Source organism: Thalassophryne amazonica, chromosome 2, assembly GCF_902500255.1.
Source record: "Thalassophryne amazonica chromosome 2, fThaAma1.1, whole genome shotgun sequence".
NCBI classification, from domain to species: Eukaryota; Metazoa; Chordata; class Actinopteri; order Batrachoidiformes; family Batrachoididae; genus Thalassophryne; species Thalassophryne amazonica.
Window position 1 is genome coordinate 141445928 of NC_047104.1, and position 18062 is coordinate 141463989.

Below are 18062 nucleotides of genomic sequence, written 5' to 3' on the forward strand. Positions count from 1 at the left end.
GTAATAACGGGTATGTAAACTTTTGATCAGGGTCATTTGGGTATTTTCTCTTGTCATTATGATTTAAAAAGAGGAAACAGTTATTTGACAATAAATGGCTTCACCCAACCACTAACAATGAGTGGAAAAAAAGTTTTTGTGTTATCATTCATATTCTCTGAAAAATGGCCAAAAAAACAAAAGTTCTGCCAGGGTATGTAAACGTTTGACACAACTGTTTGTTAATTACTGTTTCGCTGCATTTCAAGTGTAAATGTGTCATCACACACTGCTATAGTTTAAAAAAAATGCTGACATGTAAATGAAGCAGCTTCCACCGCTGTTGCCACGCACGCATGCGATGACGTGAACAGTATCCATAGGAGCAGTGTATATGTGTGTGTGTGTGTATACTATCACTGCATCTATTTTCAACTGTAACAGGAACAGTAGGTGAGAGAAACACTGTTGCCATGGAAATATATATATATATATTTTTTTTTTTTCTTTCTTTCTTTATAGCAGCAGCTGAACTCCACCTTCATGTTTATGGTTTTGCTGATAAGATGTACATTGTTAAAATGCTAAAAGGGAGGTTTGGTATTTAACAAAAATAAATAAATAAGTAAACAAAAACTCTCCCTCTTTGTCACCTGATTATCTCTGAAAAGGAGGAAATGTTATGACTGGTTTGTTTGTGAGCTCCTTAGAAATGTTAGTGACTATCAAAATCAATTTTCACTAAATGTGGCTCTGAATTCAACAAATTGAGACATGACAGAAATATGCACTCTGAGATGTGCCCTTGTAATTATTTAATGAGTTTTATTCATGAGCGGGAATTTATATGGTACAGACAAGCAAGTGCAGTACCTTGACTGGCCGCTTGAGGCTGGCTCTGAAACAGAACACTTTGCCAAAGAACAGCTGTATGTAAATTTCTGATCAGGGCCATTTGGGTAGTTACTGTTGTCATTCTGATTTAAAAACAGGAAACACAGTTGTTTGACAATAAATGGCTTCACCCAACCACTAACCATGAGTGAAAAAAGTTTTTGTGTTAACATTCATATTCTTTGAAAAATGCCCCCCCAAAAAATCACAAATTCTGCCAGAGTATGTAAACTTTTGAGCACAACTGTATTAGGACTCTTTTAAATGAGTAAATATTCTTGTTTGGTTATATTACATTGTCAATAATGTAAAATATTTATTGCAACATTGCAAAAATGTTGTCTCCAGTTGTAAATCTTACATAAATGTTTACAAGTAAAATGGCACCTTTATAATTCTGTAATAAAAATGGAAAAATCACAATGAATTCAAAAACACTCTTCATTTATTATGTATTTATTTTGTCAACAAGGGAAACATGTTTACGGTATAAATTCATTCCTGTGTTCATTTTACTTTGGCTTTGATTAATTAGGACACGAGGGAAGAATCGGAATGGCAGCACTGAAGCTGAAAGAAAACATGGAATTTGACAGAAAAGTTACGTACGAGCACGTTAAAACATACCTACCCAGCTACGCGAGACCACGATTCATTCGCATACAGGTAAACTAGGTTCTGCTGAGGGTATGATACTTTTACACATAAAATGACATTTTTCTTTTATAAATCTCTCTGTGACAGGATGTACTGGCAGTGACCGGCACATTTAAACAAACGAAGCTCAAGCTCGCAGAGGACGGCTTCAACCCAGCGGTCGTCACCGACCCGTTGTTCTACCTACAGGACAACCAGGGCTACATACCCATGACTCAGCAGATATTTGACTCTATCCAGGATGGAATGCTCCGGCTCTGAATTAATGCTGGGTTTATTGTTGCAACATTCCAAGCAGTGTATTTGATTGTCAATATTAGATGAAACAATTTGAAGTGATAACTACCAAAACAGCATTTTGAGCATTTATGTTGCATGAAATTTGGCTGAATTATTTTTTACCTTTTTAAAGAATATCTGTGAAGTGAAATAATTCAGTTTGATAGATTCTGTGATTATCAAGTTCCAAAAACTATGCTTGTATACGAGTGTCACAGCTCATAATCCTCAATGCAGAAATGAATCTTTGTGGTTTCTCATTGGAGAGCAGTGTTGCCACAGTTACTTTGAAAAGTTACTTTATTATTTAATTTTTACAGTTACATTTTACAATTACTTTATACACACTGAAAAAGAGAATGTTTGAACCAACTTAAAAAAGTGTTACAATTTGTAAAAAACCTGAATGAATTAAGTTAGAATTAATTAAGTTGTTTGAACTTAAGATTGAAAGTTAAATCAACTCTAACTTACAAACTTAAGTTCAAACAACTTAATTTAAGTTTTTAAGTTGGTTCAAACAAGTTTTTAAGTTGGTTCACACATTCTCTTTTTTCAGTGCAGTTATTTCATTAGCAGCTGCGGACAACTTGTCAGCAGCTGCTGAATGTAACTATGTAATATATTACTATATAATAAAGTAACTAGGAATCTAACTTGGTTATTTTAAAGATTGAGTACTCAGAAGGTAAGTATTAGTTACTTTTCTGTTTAGTTACTTTGCTGATTACTCAGTCTTAAGAGTAACCAAGTTAGATTACTAGTTACCTTATTAGTTACATTACTTATTAGTTGCATGTTGTTGGCAGCTACTAATAAAGTAACTGCATAAAGCTGCTAATGAAGTAACTGTATAAAGTAACTAATAAAGTAACTTTTCAAATAACTGTGGCAACACTGTTGGAGAGTTTTCTTCAATTTACCAAAAGCTGCTTACTCCAGCTTAGTAGGAACAAGTCTAACACACCAGAAAGTAAGTTGACATGTCAACAGCTAAACAGCTTTCATTCCAGAATCTTGTGCACTGCGGTCGCATCCCATGAGGTAGGAGTTGGAGCTGTATTTGTGACGGGAGACGACGGTGTACAGTTTGTTTGTCTGCAGGTGGAGGAGAACTGTTTTTGAGTTCCCTGCGAGACTTTCACTGGACGACAAAACTGGTGACAGCCGCACTGCACCCACTGGTTGCAGAAACTGGGAACACTGTAGAACTTCGTCAGCTTTTTGAGGACCTCTTTACCCATAAGGTTTGATGACATCGTGATTTTGTCCACGTGGTCAGACGCTGAGGGGGCAGACAGGAGATCTGCTGGATCCTCTGGATTTGGGCTGATTTCTAAGTTGTATCCTGACAGCGGCCCACAGTAAGGCAGCGGCTCACTGTTACAGCTAAGAGAGCGCATTGGTCTCCTTGATAGATTCCACACCTTGTCAATCCACAGATCCACTTCAGCCTTTTTCAGGCTAACGGCAGCATCTTCTTTCTTGTCCGGACCAGCGTCTGAGTCGTCTTGGTTTTCTTCTTCTATCACCTCATCTTCCCCTGGTTTTAGAAGTTTAGAGTTATTCATTGCTGGATTCTCAGCCATGAGATCGGATGCCGTTTTGGAGATAATGCTCCAGTCCTTCAGGATGTCATCTGCCGTAGTGAGCTGTGAGGTCACTGTAAATCGGATGATGCGTTTAGTGTGAATATCTGCAGGGATGAGGTACATGGTGCCAGACCTCGTCAGTCTCCTCAAAAGCTCCTGGGTTAAAGCATTTCCCCCCTGGAATAAAAAAGTGATTGCAGAAGGAGGATTTTTCAGCTTTTCTTATTATTCATTGTGTAGCCTTAAAAATTACAAACTACTTCTAAGCTAAATAGCATTTTTAGCTGTAGCCTGTGATTGATTACAAACCTCTGAATGATGTATCACACTATGAGATGACTTATGTTGTAATTTGATGAGATATAAATGAACTGAATTGATGACTTGTATGCTTGTACAGATTACCAGTGAACAGCATGTCAATTAACATAGATAAAAGCTAAATTTAAAACAGAACTGTGCATTTTTTTTCAAAGAAACCACATATAATTATGCAATATTTACAGTCACGTCCAAAGTAATTTGACAGTGACACAAGTTCATAAAATTTTCCCCTCTGTGGATCACCACAATGGACTTGAAACAAAACAGTCATGATGTGCTTGTACTGTAGACTTTTAGGTTTGGTTCAAAGGCTTTAACAAAAGAGTGCATCCGCAAAGTATTCACAGTGCTTCACTTTCCCAACATTTTATTATGTTACAGCCTTATTCCAAAATGGATGAAATTGTTTTTTATTTCCTCAAAATCCTACACACAATACCCTATAATGACAATGTAAAAAAAGATTTTTGAGATTTCTGCTAATTTATTAAAAAGCAACAACAAGCCACATGGCAGCCCGCCATGAGAAACAAAATTCTCTGGTCTGATGAGACAAAGATTTAACTTTTTGGCTTAAATATCAGGTGTCATGTTTGAAGGAAACCAGGCACCATCCCTACAGTGAAGCATGGTGGTGGCAGCATCATGCTGAGGGGGTGTTTTTCAGCAGCAGGAACTGGGAGACTAGTCAGGATTGTGGGAAAGATGAATGCAGCAATGTACCGAGACATCCTGGATGAAAACCTGCTCCAGAGGTTCATCCAGGTTCATTGTTCAGCAGGACAATGACACTAAGCACACAGCCAAGGTATCAAAGGAGTAGCTTCAAGACAACTCTGTGAATGTCCTTGAGTGGCCCAGCCATAGCCTACAACTGAATCCAAATGAACATCCATGGAAAGATCTGAAAATAGCTGTGCACCGAAGCAGCCCATCCAACATGATGAAGCTTGAAAGGTGCTCCAAAGAGGAATGGGCAAAACTGGCCAAAGATAGGTGCTCCAAGTTTGTGGCACCATATTCAAGAAGACTTGAGGCTGTAATTGCTGCCAAAAGTGCATCAACAAAGTCTTGAGTGAAAGGTGTGAATGCTTATGTACATGTGAACTGAATCCAAATGAACATCCATGGAAAGATCTGAAAATAGCTGTGCACCGAAGCACCCCATCCAACATGATGAAGCTTGAAAGGTGCTCCAAAGAGGAATGGGAAACACTGGCCAAAGATAGGTGCGCCAAGCTTGTGGCAGCATATTCAAGAAGACTTGAATGTACATGTGATTTCTTAGTTTCTATTTTTAATACTTTTGCAAAAAAAGAAACTTTTTTCATGTTGTCATTGCAGGAGTGGTGGCCAAGTGGTTAATGCACTTGGTTTCAGTTCAGAAGGCTCCGGGTTCAAATCCCATCCCTGCCACATTTCTCCATGTAATGTGGAGTTGCATCAGGCAGGGCATCCGGCATAAAACCTGTGCCAATTCAACATGCAGATCCACCTTGGATTTGCTGTGGTGACCCAGAGTGCAAACAAGGGAGGAGCCAAAGGGACTTACTTTCATGTTGTCATTATGGGGTGTTGTGAGTAGAATTTTGAGGGGAAAATTAATTCACTCTGTTTTTGAATAAAGCTGTAACATAACAAAATGTGAGAAAAGGGAAGCACTGAATACTTTACAGATGCACTGTAAATATACTGTTGTAGTCTTACACACCTCTCTGCAGCTTCTCTCCCCCTGCCATCCCCTCATTACCCCATCCCCGTAGAGACGGTGCCTGCTCCCAGACCACCAATAACCAGCAAAAATCTATTTAATCATAAAAATTCCAAAAAAAAAAATAATATAGCACCTTCAACTGCACCACAGACTAAAACAGTTAAATGTGGTCTATTAAACATTAGGTCTCTCTCTTCTAAGTCCCTGTTGGTAAATGATATAATAATTGATCAACATATTGATTTATTCTGCCTAACAGAAACCTGGTTACAGCAGGATGAATATGTTAGTTTAAATGAGTCAACACCCCCGAGTCACACTAACTGTCAGAATGCTCGTAGCACGGGCCGGGGCGGAGGATTAGCAGCAATCTTCCATTCCAGCTTATTAATTAATCAAAAACCCAGACAGAGCTTTAATTCATTTGAAAGCTTGTCTCTTAGTCTTGTCCATCCAAATTGGAAGTCCCAAAAACCAGTTTTATTTGTTATTATCTATCGTCCACCTGGTCGTTACTGTGAGTTTCTCTGTGAATTTTCAGACCTTTTGTCTGACTTAGTGCTTAGCTCAGATAAGATAATTATAGTGGGCGATTTTAACATCCACACAGATGCTGAGAATGACAGCCTCAACACTGCATTTAATCTATTATTAGACTCTATTGGCTTTGCTCAAAAAGTAAATGAGTCCACCCACCACTTGAATCATATCTTAGATCTTGTTCTGACTTATGGTATGGAAATAGAAGACTTAACAGTATTCCCTGAAAACTCCCTTCTGTCTGATCATTTCTTAATAACATTTACATTTACTCTGATGGACTACCCAGCAGTAGGGAATAAGTTTCATTACACTAGAAGTCTTTCAGAAAGCGCTGTAACTAGGTTTAAGGATATGATTCCTTCTTTATGTTCTCTAATGCCATATAACAACACAGTGCAGAGTAGCTACCTAAACTCTGTAAGGGAGATAGAGTATCTCGTCAATAGTTTTACATCCTCATTGAAGACAACTTTGGATGCTGTAGCTCCTCTGAAAAAGAGAGCTTTAAATCAGAAGTGCCTGACTCCGTGGTATAACTCACAAACTCGTAGCTTAAAGCAGATAACCCGTAAGTTGGAGAGGAAATGGCGTCTCACTAATTTAGAAGATCTTCACTTAGCCTGGAAAAAGAGTCTGTTGCTCTATAAAAAAGCCCTCCGTAAAGCTAGGACATCTTTCTACTCATCACTAATTGAAGAAAATAAGAACAACCCCAGGTTTCTTTTCAGCACTGTAGCCAGGCTGACAAAGAGTCAGAGCTCTATTGAGCTGAGTATTCCATTAACTTTAACTAGTAATGACTTCATGACTTTCTTTGCTAACAAAATTTTAACTATTAGAGAAAAAATTACTCATAACCATCCCAAAGACGTATCGTTATCTTTGGCTGCTTTCAGTGATGCCGGTATTTGGTTAGACTCTTTCTCTCCGATTGTTCTGTCTGAGTTATTTTCATTAGTTACTTCATCCAAACCATCAACATGTTTATTAGACCCCATTCCTACCAGGCTGCTCAAGGAAGCCCTACCATTATTTAATGCTTCGATCTTAAATATGATCAATCTATCTTTGTTAGTTGGCTATGTACCACAGGCTTTTAAGGTGGCAGTAATTAAACCATTACTTAAAAAGCCATCACTTGACCCAGCTATCTTAGCTAATTATAGGCCAATCTCCAACCTTCCTTTTCTCTCAAAAATTCTTGAAAGGGTAGTTGTAAAACAGCTAACTGATCATCTGCAGAGGAATGGTCTATTTGAAGAGTTTCAGTCAGGTTTTAGAATTCATCATAGTACAGAAACAGCATTAGTGAAGGTTACAAATGATCTTCTTATGGCCTTGGACAGTGGACTCATCTCTGTGCTTGTTCTGTTAGACCTCAGTGCTGCTTTTGATACTGTTGACCATAAAATTTTATTACAGAGATTAGAGCATGCCATAGGTATTAAAGGCACTGCGCTGCGGTGGTTTGAATCATATTTGTCTAATAGATTACAATTTGTTCATGTAAATGGGGAATCTTCTTCACAGACTAAAGTTAATTATGGAGTTCCACAAGGTTCTGTGCTAGGACCAATTTTATTCACTTTATATATGCTTCCCTTAGGCAGTATTATTAGACGGTATTGCTTAAATTTTCATTGTTACGCAGATGATACCCAGCTTTATCTATCCATGAAGCCAGAGGACACACACCAATTAGCTAAACTGCAGGATTGTCTTACAGACATAAAGACATGGATGACCTCTAATTTCCTGCTTTTAAACTCAGATAAAACTGAAGTTATTGTACTTGGCCCCACAAATCTTAGAAACATGGTGTCTAACCAGATCCTTACTCTGGATGGCATTACCCTGACCTCTAGTAATACTGTGAGAAATCTTGGAGTCATTTTTGATCAGGATATGTCATTCAAAGCGCATATTAAACAAATATGTAGGACTGCTTTTTTGCATTTACGCAATATCTCTAAAATCAGAAAGGTCTTGTCTCAGAGTGATGCTGAAAAACTAATTCATGCATTTATTTCCTCTAGGCTGGACTATTGTAATTCATTATTATCAGGTTGTCCTAAAAGTTCCCTAAAAAGCCTTCAGTTAATTCAAAATGCTGCAGCTAGAGTACTGACGGGGACTAGAAGGAGAGAGCATATCTCACCTATATTGGCCTCTCTTCATTGGCTTCCTGTTAATTCTAGAATAGAATTTAAAATTCTTCTTCTTACTTATAAGGTTTTGAATAATCAGGTCCCATCTTATCTTAGGGACCTCGTAGTACCATATCACCCCAATAGAGCGCTTCGCTCTCAGACTGCAGGCTTACTTGTAGTTCCTAGGGTTTGTAAGAGTAGAATGGGAGGCAGAGCCTTCAGCTTTCAGGCTCCTCTCCTGTGGAACCAGCTCCCAATTCAGATCAGGGAGACAGACACCCTCTCTACTTTTAAGATTAGGCTTAAAACTTTCCTTTTTGCTAAAGCTTATAGTTAGGGCTGGATCAGGTGACCCTGAACCATCCCTTAGTTATGCTGCTATAGACGTAGACTGCTGGGGGGTTCCCATGATGCACTGTTTCTTTCTCTTTTTGCTCTGTATGCACCACTCTGCATTTAATCATTAGTGATCGATCTCTGCTCCCCTCCACAGCATGTCTTTTTCCTGGTTCTCTCCCTCAGCCCCAACCAGTCCCAGCAGAAGACTGCCCCTCCCTGAGCCTGGTTCTGCTGGAGGTTTCTTCCTGTTAAAAGGGAGTTTTTCCTTCCCACTGTAGCCAAGTGCTTGCTCACAGGGGGTCGTTTTGACCGTTGGGGTTTTACATAATTATTGTATGGCCTTGCCTTACAATATAAAGCGCCTTGGGGCAACTGTTTGTTGTGATTTGGCGCTATATAAAAAAAATTGATTGATTGATTGATAAGGATTAATTTTCTTGCAAATCATTTTCCAGCCAAGTGTTTATTTATTTTTTTTTCTTTCTTCTTCCTTTTTTAAAGATACGTCAGTGGATGGATACATGAATATTTCTTAGGAACTGTTTTGGACTTTATTTAATAATAATAGCAATAATAATAATAATAATAATTTTATTCATACAACACTATAACAAAAAGAAAGTGCTTCACAAACCAAACCCACTATCACAAAAATAAATCAATCATTAAGAAATACACACAGTATGGTACTGCATGGTAAATCTGTCTGGAGTAGTCAGTTAGGGAAGCCATCAAGGTGCCCATGACAACTCTGAAGGAGTTACAGATTCCTGTGGCTGTGATTGTAGAAATTGTGCAGAGTGCAACTTCTGCCTGTTGCATCACCTCTTATACAGCTTCATAGTGGAGTGGTCCAGTGAGGGATTTTGTCAAAAACATGATGTGACATTTCAGCACATGCACCACTCTGCATTTAATCATTAGTGATTGATCTCTGCTCCCCTCCACAGCATGTCTTTTTCCTGGTTCTCTCCCCTCAGCCCCAACCAGTCCCAGCAGAGGACTGCCCCTCCCTGAGCCTGGTTCTGCTTGAGGTTTCTTCCTGTTAAAAGGGAGTTTTTCCTTCTCACTGTCGCCAAGTGCTTGCTCACAGGGGGTCGTTTTGACCGTTGGGGTTTTTCCGTAATTATTGTATGGCCTTGCCTTACAATATAAAGCGCCTTGGGGCAACTGTTTGTTGTGATTTGGCGCTATATAAATAAAACTGATTTGATTTGATTCAGGTACAGTTTGAAGTGACAACTGAGCCTAGATTTGATTTGTTTTTATGTATGAAATTCCCATTTATTATAATTCCTATTTATTTTGCCCACTTACTTATGGGATCACAAACCCGATGGAATATGGACAAAAATGTCTACAATAATATAAGCAGAGCTTTTACACTACAAATACATCTTGATTGTTTCATTTCAGCTCAATTATGGTGACGTAAAGCATCAAAAATTACAAAAACTATGTCACTCCCCAAATACTTAAGGACCTGACTATATAAACTGAGTAATACCTACTTTCAAACAGAAGACCACCAGACCCAGGTGCCTCTCAGCAGCAACCTCAAAGTTTGGGTCCTTCCTTATCTGAGACTCTAAGAGCCTTGCCATCTCAACACCCTGAAATTGACCAGGAAAAAACAAAACAAGCTCCCTGACACTGACATTGATGTGCTGACATTGGTTCAAGCATTGACAGAATTGTTCAGAGTAAATCTTGCATTTCATGATATTTCTAAGTTACATGTCTGATGTGAGCCTGGAGGTTTTTCAATCCGAATGAGCGCATGACGAACCAGAGCTTGAGAGAACGGAACCGTCGGCTGAGAGGAATTTGCCAGTGCTGAAAAACATTGATATTGTTGTATTGTAACTTGAAAAATGATATTCTGTGATAGCTGAAATCTTAATTGCAAGCATATGAAGTGATTATACCATAAAGTCAGTGGCAACCTCTGTATTTTCATGTCTGAGGTACACGGGATCAACACTAAAGGCCTGCTGAAGTTTATATTTGTCCTTTACCCTGAGGCGACAAAATTAAGCCATGTTACCAGTCAGCAGGCAGCCTTCATGATTTTTTTTAATTAAAATTTTCACAGTTTTATTGCTTTTTTAAAAAACTTTTTTTAAACAATACTTTAACTCACCAGAAAGCTGTGCAGTCAAAATGGACCATCATCCATTTGGAAGGGTTAAAGACAAAAGACTGTGCAAATCCAATGCCGTGTAAAGACCAACGTAGCTCAGGACAGAAGTAGGCTGAGCCCGCATACGCGGCATCGACGTGGAGCCAGAGGCCCTCTTCTGCACCTGTTAAAATATAAGCAACCACTGTAGCTTTCCAAGCATTTGGACATTTTTTATTTATTTATCATTTTTCTAGTATTCATGAAGACTTACACACGGGTCCCAGTTCAGAAAGTTTGTCAAAGGCACATACTCCTGTAGTTCCTAAAGTGGCACACAGCTGAACACAACAAATCAAACATTAGATCAAATTAAACACACTGTAAACCCAAACAAGTTAGCAGACGTCAGTCACATTGTTAGGAGGAACAGCTTCCCTGTCATTAGGAGGGTGCTAACTAGAGCACAATAGGTACTACTTAGAGCAATTGTTTAGTCACTAGCCTATAGCAGTCTGCCTCTCAGTAGGAGGGGTCAGGTTAGGTTTAAAACTCCAGCTTTTTGGCTTCTGTTATTCTTCTGTTATTCATCAAGACGGAAGGCAGACTACCAGAGCAAGAATTTTACCTGAAGAAGCTTCTGTGATTTGAAGCGAAACGTCCTCACGTCAAGCAACCCAGTCCAGTCGAAGATTCAAGCTTCTCTACTATTAAAGTGTTCGGTAAGTCTTTTTTGGCTGCTCCCTTGTTTTGCACTTTGGGTCGCCACAGCAGATCCGAAGTGGATGTGCAAGTTGAGCTGGGTCAAAATACATAGAACACTGCCATCTACTTGATGGTAGTGTGAATGATGCCTGGTTATCTCACACGGTTGTTGCGGAATTACAACTTAACAAAGAAAGTTTTCAGTTTTGCAAATGGCTTTTTTTTAACAAATGAAAAAATAAATATTTTACAAATACACATTTATGTGTAAAAACCAATGCTCACGTTAACTTGCGTGTTGGTTTTTACATATAATGAATCAACCAATCAGTGATCGGAGGTTCGGTTTACCCATAATGCATTTTGGCATCTGTGTGTTAATGTTAAAAACTTCAGAAATAGTGCATTATTTTAAAATTAAAAGAAATGTGTTATATTAACACTTTGTACAAATGACAGACTTGACATTAATATAGTTAAACTATCTGGATTAATTTGGTTTATAAATCAAAACCATAAGTCAAACTTGCTTCGGCCTCACGGCTGGACCACTGTATGCTGTGAAGAGAAGTTACTTTTTGTAGCAGCCTGGCAGTCAGGCTCCTTCTGGTGGGGTAGAGTTGACCTCAGCTCCTCTTAGCTACCTAACTGCTGCAAAATACGTAGCAGACAGGAGCCAATATGCATGATTTTAGGGTTTCTAAATGTTTTTCACCCTTACTGTGTAAAAAAAAAAGTTACCAGACTAAATTAGCGGAACTAAATTTAACAGAAGCTAACTAGTCCGCTGATGGTTTTTGAAGTTAGCTGAAAAGCTAATCCGCTAACAAAAAAGTTAGCTTCGCTAATTAGCAGATTAGTGGAACTGTAACCACCACTGACTGCAAGTATTTCTTGCATTGGGAAGAAAAAATTGGTTACCTCTGGTTAAATTTGGTTTATTTTTATGAAAAACAGTCCATGTTTTGATCTACATCACTGTAGTGCAAAAATGTAGCTTGAGCAGTAAATAAGACTGTATTGGCATGGACTGAGAACACTCAGGGTTCTCCCCAGAAAATTTTAATATAGTGGTGCTGTTGGCAAATATCACCCAAAGCGGCATGCAACACTCCCACTAGGGGTTCTATCCAACCTTGTGTCCTGAAGTCTTAAAACAAAAATTAAAATCTTTTAATACTGATTCTGGTCTGACTCTGTGCTGAATTGTTGATTCATGAAATGAATGTAAAATGTTTGTCTTTTATTGACACACTGTATACATGTCACAAATGTGCAATAAACTAATTTTAAAGAAAAAAGAATGTACAAATAAACCATTGAAAATGTGTGAGGTTCCACACTTTTGTACACATTTCCCCTGCATAATTTTTAATTAGAAAATTTTGAATAACCAAGTCACAATATCACCAGGCTGGGGGCATTCACTTCAAAGTGTGAAAATGTCACCTTGTCTTTGTGATTCAAATTGTGACACCCCTCTATATTGTAAAAAAAAAATAAAATTAAATAAAAAAAACAACAACAAAAAATAATGATCCCGCTTTCCTCCTCCTAAAAAAAAAAGGAAGTGCTAATGACGAACTTGCAAGATAAGAAATAACTGAATTTGACACAGAAACCAATATACACAGACTAAAAAGTACTTATGCCTTCCTTCTTGTAAGAAGAAAGGAAAAAATGGAATGGAAACTAAAGTGCCAGAAATGTGACAGAACTTTGTGAGGAGCTCCTCACAAAGCTCCTGGCAATCACGTGCATGGGGACTCCTTTGGTGGAGTGGACTTTACATGTTTAATCTAGGATAATCTAGGATAATCTAGTTTTTTTATTTTGTATTTTGTTCTTCTCAGTGGAGCTGGTAGGCTTTATTTTTATTTGAAGGAGTCTGTCTTGATGTGAGTCTGTTCTGTAATGGAGCAACACGCACCATGCACACTGCACTTGCACACCATACACACGGACCTCTCAGCTGTTTTTCAGGCTGATCTGTCTGAGCACACGTGTTTCTCTGATTTTTCACAGTTATACTGATGACAATACGCGTGTACAAAGCTGAGCATGTAACAAACTGTTTCTAACAGGCTGCGGTCATGATAAATGGACGTGTACACGCACTAAGTTTTCTTACAGTGGAAAATGGCTGCTGTTTTTACCATGACTGCATCAAAATTAACAGCTATCACTTAAAAGCGAGTCATCATGGCATAACATCACAATTATGGAAACGTTAAACGATCAATCTGCCGGTCCATTCTTAACGTTAGTGACTACATTCCAGTCGAGCGCACGCTGGGATGTTTTTCTTGAAGAAACGCTGTCAGAAACACTCGGAAATGTTATGATTTCGGTGTGACATATCCTTTAAAACAGAAGAATGGAAGTGTGTCTCCATACCTGAAGAATTTTGATTCCCGTTAAGCCATTGTCTTCATTAAATCCTCCCTGTTCACTGCAGCATTGTTGTTAGCCTGCGATCTGATCAGTCCCGCGGCAGACAGCGTCGATCGAGTCGGCTGTGCACTGGCCTCAACCTCTGTGACACTCGGCGCCGGCGTGCCCCCTCCCCAGATGGACCGGCGATCGCAGCACCCCCGCATGGGCTGTGGTTACTGCCAAAACAAAAAAATAAAAAAAACGCAGAGATCGTTCTCTGATCACTGGGCTTCATGTAACGCTTGTGTTTTGACATGGTTTGTGTTCTCTGGATGTAAACAGGATACAATAAAGAGCTGAAGTTTCCTGCAAAAATGGGTTTGCGCGCAGTCAGATTCTCACTAGTCTTGCACTAAAACATCGAGAGATGATGCCACAGTATAGCGGTGCAAGATGCCAGTAAAATGGTGCAGCGCTGTTATTCCATTGTCTGGGAAGAACCCCGACACTAATATCTTTTTAGGTGTATACTGTATTTTAGATCTTTAGATGTAAGGAAGGAAATTGTCATGAAGGCCGACATTGTGAATTTGTAAAAAGTTAGAGAAGTAAAATATATTCATTCATTTTCTATGCCTACTTACTTTAATCAAAGGTCAGGGAGGCTGGAGCCTATGTCAGTAGTCATAGGCCATGTCATGAGGTACACCCTGGACAGAACGTCACTCTATCACAGAGCCATATATGGGAAAACAAGAACATTCACACTTGCGCTCAGATCTACAGTCAATTTAGAATCACCAGTTCACCTAGCCTGTATGAGGAAGCAGGAGCACCCAGAGGGAACCCACACAAACACAGAGAGAACATGCAAACTCCACACAGAAAGGACCAAGTGGGGAATGATCCCACGACCTTCTTTGCTAACCACTAAGCCACTGTGCCACCGGTAAATTATATGTCATGTACATCACATATAATTGTACAGTCCACCACGTACACTCCACCATGACTCATCAGTCCTTCAATTCTAGGTACTTACCATGAAGGGGACCAGTCCCCTCCTCCTGTCTTCTTGTATGGTTTGTTTCAAAGTGTCTCCTCTCAGAGAAAACTGTTCATCAGTTGGAAGAAACCTGATCTTCACAAGAGAGATCAGCCCTGCTTTCTCAACTGATGAATGTGCCTGTAATCATATCAGCACATCAGTGACTCACTTTTCACCATCAGATTCATGGAGCCGTAATTCAAATGCAGGAAACTGACCTGATCTGAAGCATAGGCCACCAGTCTGGAATTGAGGATGGAATCATCCAGATCCTGGTTGAGTTCTGTTCGCAGCTGCAGAATTTTGTCTTTCCTGGCTGCCAGCAGAGCCACCAACGTACTCTCACTGACTGTATTCTAAGAGACATGTCAGATAGAGATCAGTAAGGACAGCCCACTTGCACAGTGTAATGTCAGCTGTGATTTGAGGAGGAGCAAACCTGGAGTATGCCTCCACCTCGGCTGTCAGGATGATGGTGCAGGAAGAAGGTTGGAAGGCCCAGAGCTTTACACAGCCAGTCCATCATACACATTTCCAACTCGGTGCAAGCAGGACTGGACGCCTACCCAATACCAACATCACATTCAACCTTCTGCTTTTACACAGTGCTTACAGGAATGGTGCAATGTTGCATTTCTGTTATAGGAGAGCAAAGTGTTGGTTCCTTTACCCAGGTGAATCCAAGACAGTTGATGGCATCAGCGAGCATATCCCCGAGTATGGAGGGCCATGAGGTCAAACAGGGATAGTAGGCGTGCATATGAGGGCTCTGCCAGTGAACCACCTGAGGAGAAGAAATCACTAATCACTTTCTGCTTTAACTTCTGTTGTGTAGAATGATTAAAGCTCAATCAAGGAACTCACCCCAGGCATGATGACTTTCTCGATGTCATTAAAAATGCTCTCCCACTCCTCTGGTTCCACTGGTGCTGAGTCAGGGATAACATCCTTCATGTATCCTGGCTTCACATCAGGAATCACCCTCCTCTCCCTGATAGTGCTCAGGTAGTGTGTGATATAGTCGATCAGTTCTTTCCCTGATCAGAAACACACACATCTCAACTGCTTGAATTTGTCATTTTTGTTTGAGGTGGTGGTCACATTCTTCTGAAAAAACAAAAATAAGTCACAGTAGAATATAACATTTATTTATGAAACATAGTCACAGTTACCTCTGCGGTTGTATTCATCAGCCTGCATGTTGGAGATGGGTTGTGTGTATCAGGTGGTTGCAGTGATGCAGTCTGTAGTGAGCAGCACTGAATACAGGACAATATAAACCCTGCTGTGACAAACACGCCCTGATACCGTGACGCATTTGATCCATCAAAGAAACGCTCTCCTTGTGCTCTTTCCATCTGTTTGACATCATTGCTTGCATCACCCAGTCATTTCATATCTGATGATCATATTTAGCTTCCAGCGGTAATATTAAGTTATTCATTATGTTGTTTAAACAGTGAAGAAAAAAAATGGAAATCCAAAATTTCCATTGTTTTAACAGAAAAAACACTGGCAGCTGTGTCTGCCAGAATAATTCTGTAAAAAACTATAGTAAAAGTAAAAGGCTTATTCTGTTTCAAATGAAGCACATTAACTGTTTACACCACTATTGTCCTATGTGAATTAGTCTGAAAATGTGTTGAACTGCAGAATGTGTTTTAATCTACAAACCCATTTCCAATGAAGTTGGGACGTTGTGTAAAATGTACATAAAAACAGAACACAATGATTTGCAAATTCTCTTCAACCTATATTCAATTGAATACACCACAAAGACAAGATATTTAATGTTCAAACTGATTTTGTTTTTGTGCAAATATCTGCTGATTTTGAAATGGATGCCTGCAACATGTTTCAAAAAAGCTGGGATGGGGCAAAAAAGACTGGAAAAGTTGATGAATGCACAAAGAACACCTGTTTGGAACATTCCACAGGTGAACAGGTTAATTGGAAACAGGTGAGTGTCATAATTGGGTATAAAAGGAGCATGGGGTGAGGATCACCACTTTGTGAACAATTGCATGAAAAAATAGTCCAACAGCTTAAGAACAATGTTTCTCAATGTTCAGTTGTAAGGAATTTAGGGATTCCATCATCTACAGTCCATAATATAATCAGAAGATTCAGAGAATCTGGAGAACTTTCTACACATAAGCAGCAAGACCGAAAACCAACATTGAATGCCCGTGACCTTCGATCCCTCAGGCAGCACTGCATTAAAAACCGACATCATTGTGTAAAGGATCTTACCGTGTGGGCTCGGGAACACTTCAGAAAACCATTGTCAGTTAACACAGTTCGTCGCTACATCTGCAAGTGCAAGTTAAAACTCTACCATGCAAAGTGAAAGCCAAACATCAACAACATCCAGAAATGCCGCCGCCTTCACTGGGCCTGAGCTCATTTGAAATGGACAGACGCAAAGTGGAAAAGTGTTCTGTGGTCTGATGAGTCCACGTTTCAAATTGTTTTTGGAAATCATGGAGGTTATGTCCTCCAGACAAAAGAGGAAAAAGATCATCTAGATTGTTACCAGCGCAAAGTTCAAAAGCCAGCATTTGTGATGGTATGGGGTTGTGTTAATGCCCATGTCATGGGCAAGTTCCACATCTGTGATGGCACCATCAATGCTATCAATGCTGAAAGGTACATCCAGGTTTTGGAGCAACACATGCTGCCATCCAAGCAACATCTTTTTCAGGGACGTCCCTGCTTATTTCAGCAAGACAATGTCAAGCCACATTCTGCACGTTGCTGCGTTCACACTGGGCACGACGCGAGTGACTGCAGCCACAGGTTGCCATGTAATCCCTATGTAAGGACGCGTTTTGGTGCCAAACCGCGCAGCGCGACACGATGGACGCGAGTGAAGCGATGCGAGTGAAGTGATTTTGAGCATTTTGCGCGTTTGTGGCGCGATATTGCGTCGCATCACGTCGCGTTGCCCTCCTCCCCAAGTTCAAAAATCTGAACTTTTTCATCTCGTCGCGCCGCGATGACCAATCAGGGACTGAATATGTAGTGACGTGGAGATGTCTGGAGTTTGACTGAAGATGTGAACATGTCCTCTATCTGGTAGCAGCCTGTGAGCAGGACTTATGTCTCTTTTGTCCTTTATTTCACATTCATGACAGAGTTTTTGGAACGAACAGCAGCCCTACTTGCAGCAGCAGGGAGCGGAGCTTTTTCCTTTTCTTTTTTTTTTTTTACGTGCGCGCGCAATCGTCTGAAGAGAATATTTTATTAATTAACTACACAGATGTAAACAAATGGTGACTGGTTTCTAAACACAATTATAACAGAGTTTTTTGAACGCGGCACTACAACAGCGTGGCTT

General features: G+C 39.7%; 2 protein-coding genes across 2 annotated transcripts in view; one reads left to right on the forward strand and one right to left on the reverse strand.

Moving 5' to 3' along the window:
• LOC117531833 (very long-chain acyl-CoA synthetase-like) overlaps positions 1–1820 on the forward strand; it is a 113177-nt gene extending 111357 nt beyond the window's left edge. The window contains exons 9-10 of the mRNA XM_034195017.1: positions 1409–1539; positions 1618–1820. Coding sequence (XP_034050908.1) covers positions 1409–1539; positions 1618–1791 — 305 coding nt within the window. The 3' untranslated portion in view covers positions 1792–1820. The remainder of the gene's footprint in view (positions 1–1408; positions 1540–1617) is intronic.
• Positions 1821–2599: 779 nt separating this feature from the next.
• Positions 2600–15922, reverse strand: hdc (histidine decarboxylase). Its single transcript, XM_034195041.1, has 12 exons — positions 15895–15922; positions 15587–15759; positions 15393–15506; positions 15162–15284; positions 14941–15078; positions 14717–14860; positions 10868–10934; positions 10615–10777; positions 10400–10490; positions 10209–10307; positions 9983–10084; positions 2600–3578 (listed from the first exon to the last, which is right to left on the reverse strand). Exons 1-12 carry the CDS (start codon positions 15920–15922, stop codon positions 2814–2816), a joined length of 2007 nt encoding a protein of 668 aa, XP_034050932.1. The 3' UTR covers positions 2600–2813.
• Positions 15923–18062: the final 2140 nt, after the last annotated feature.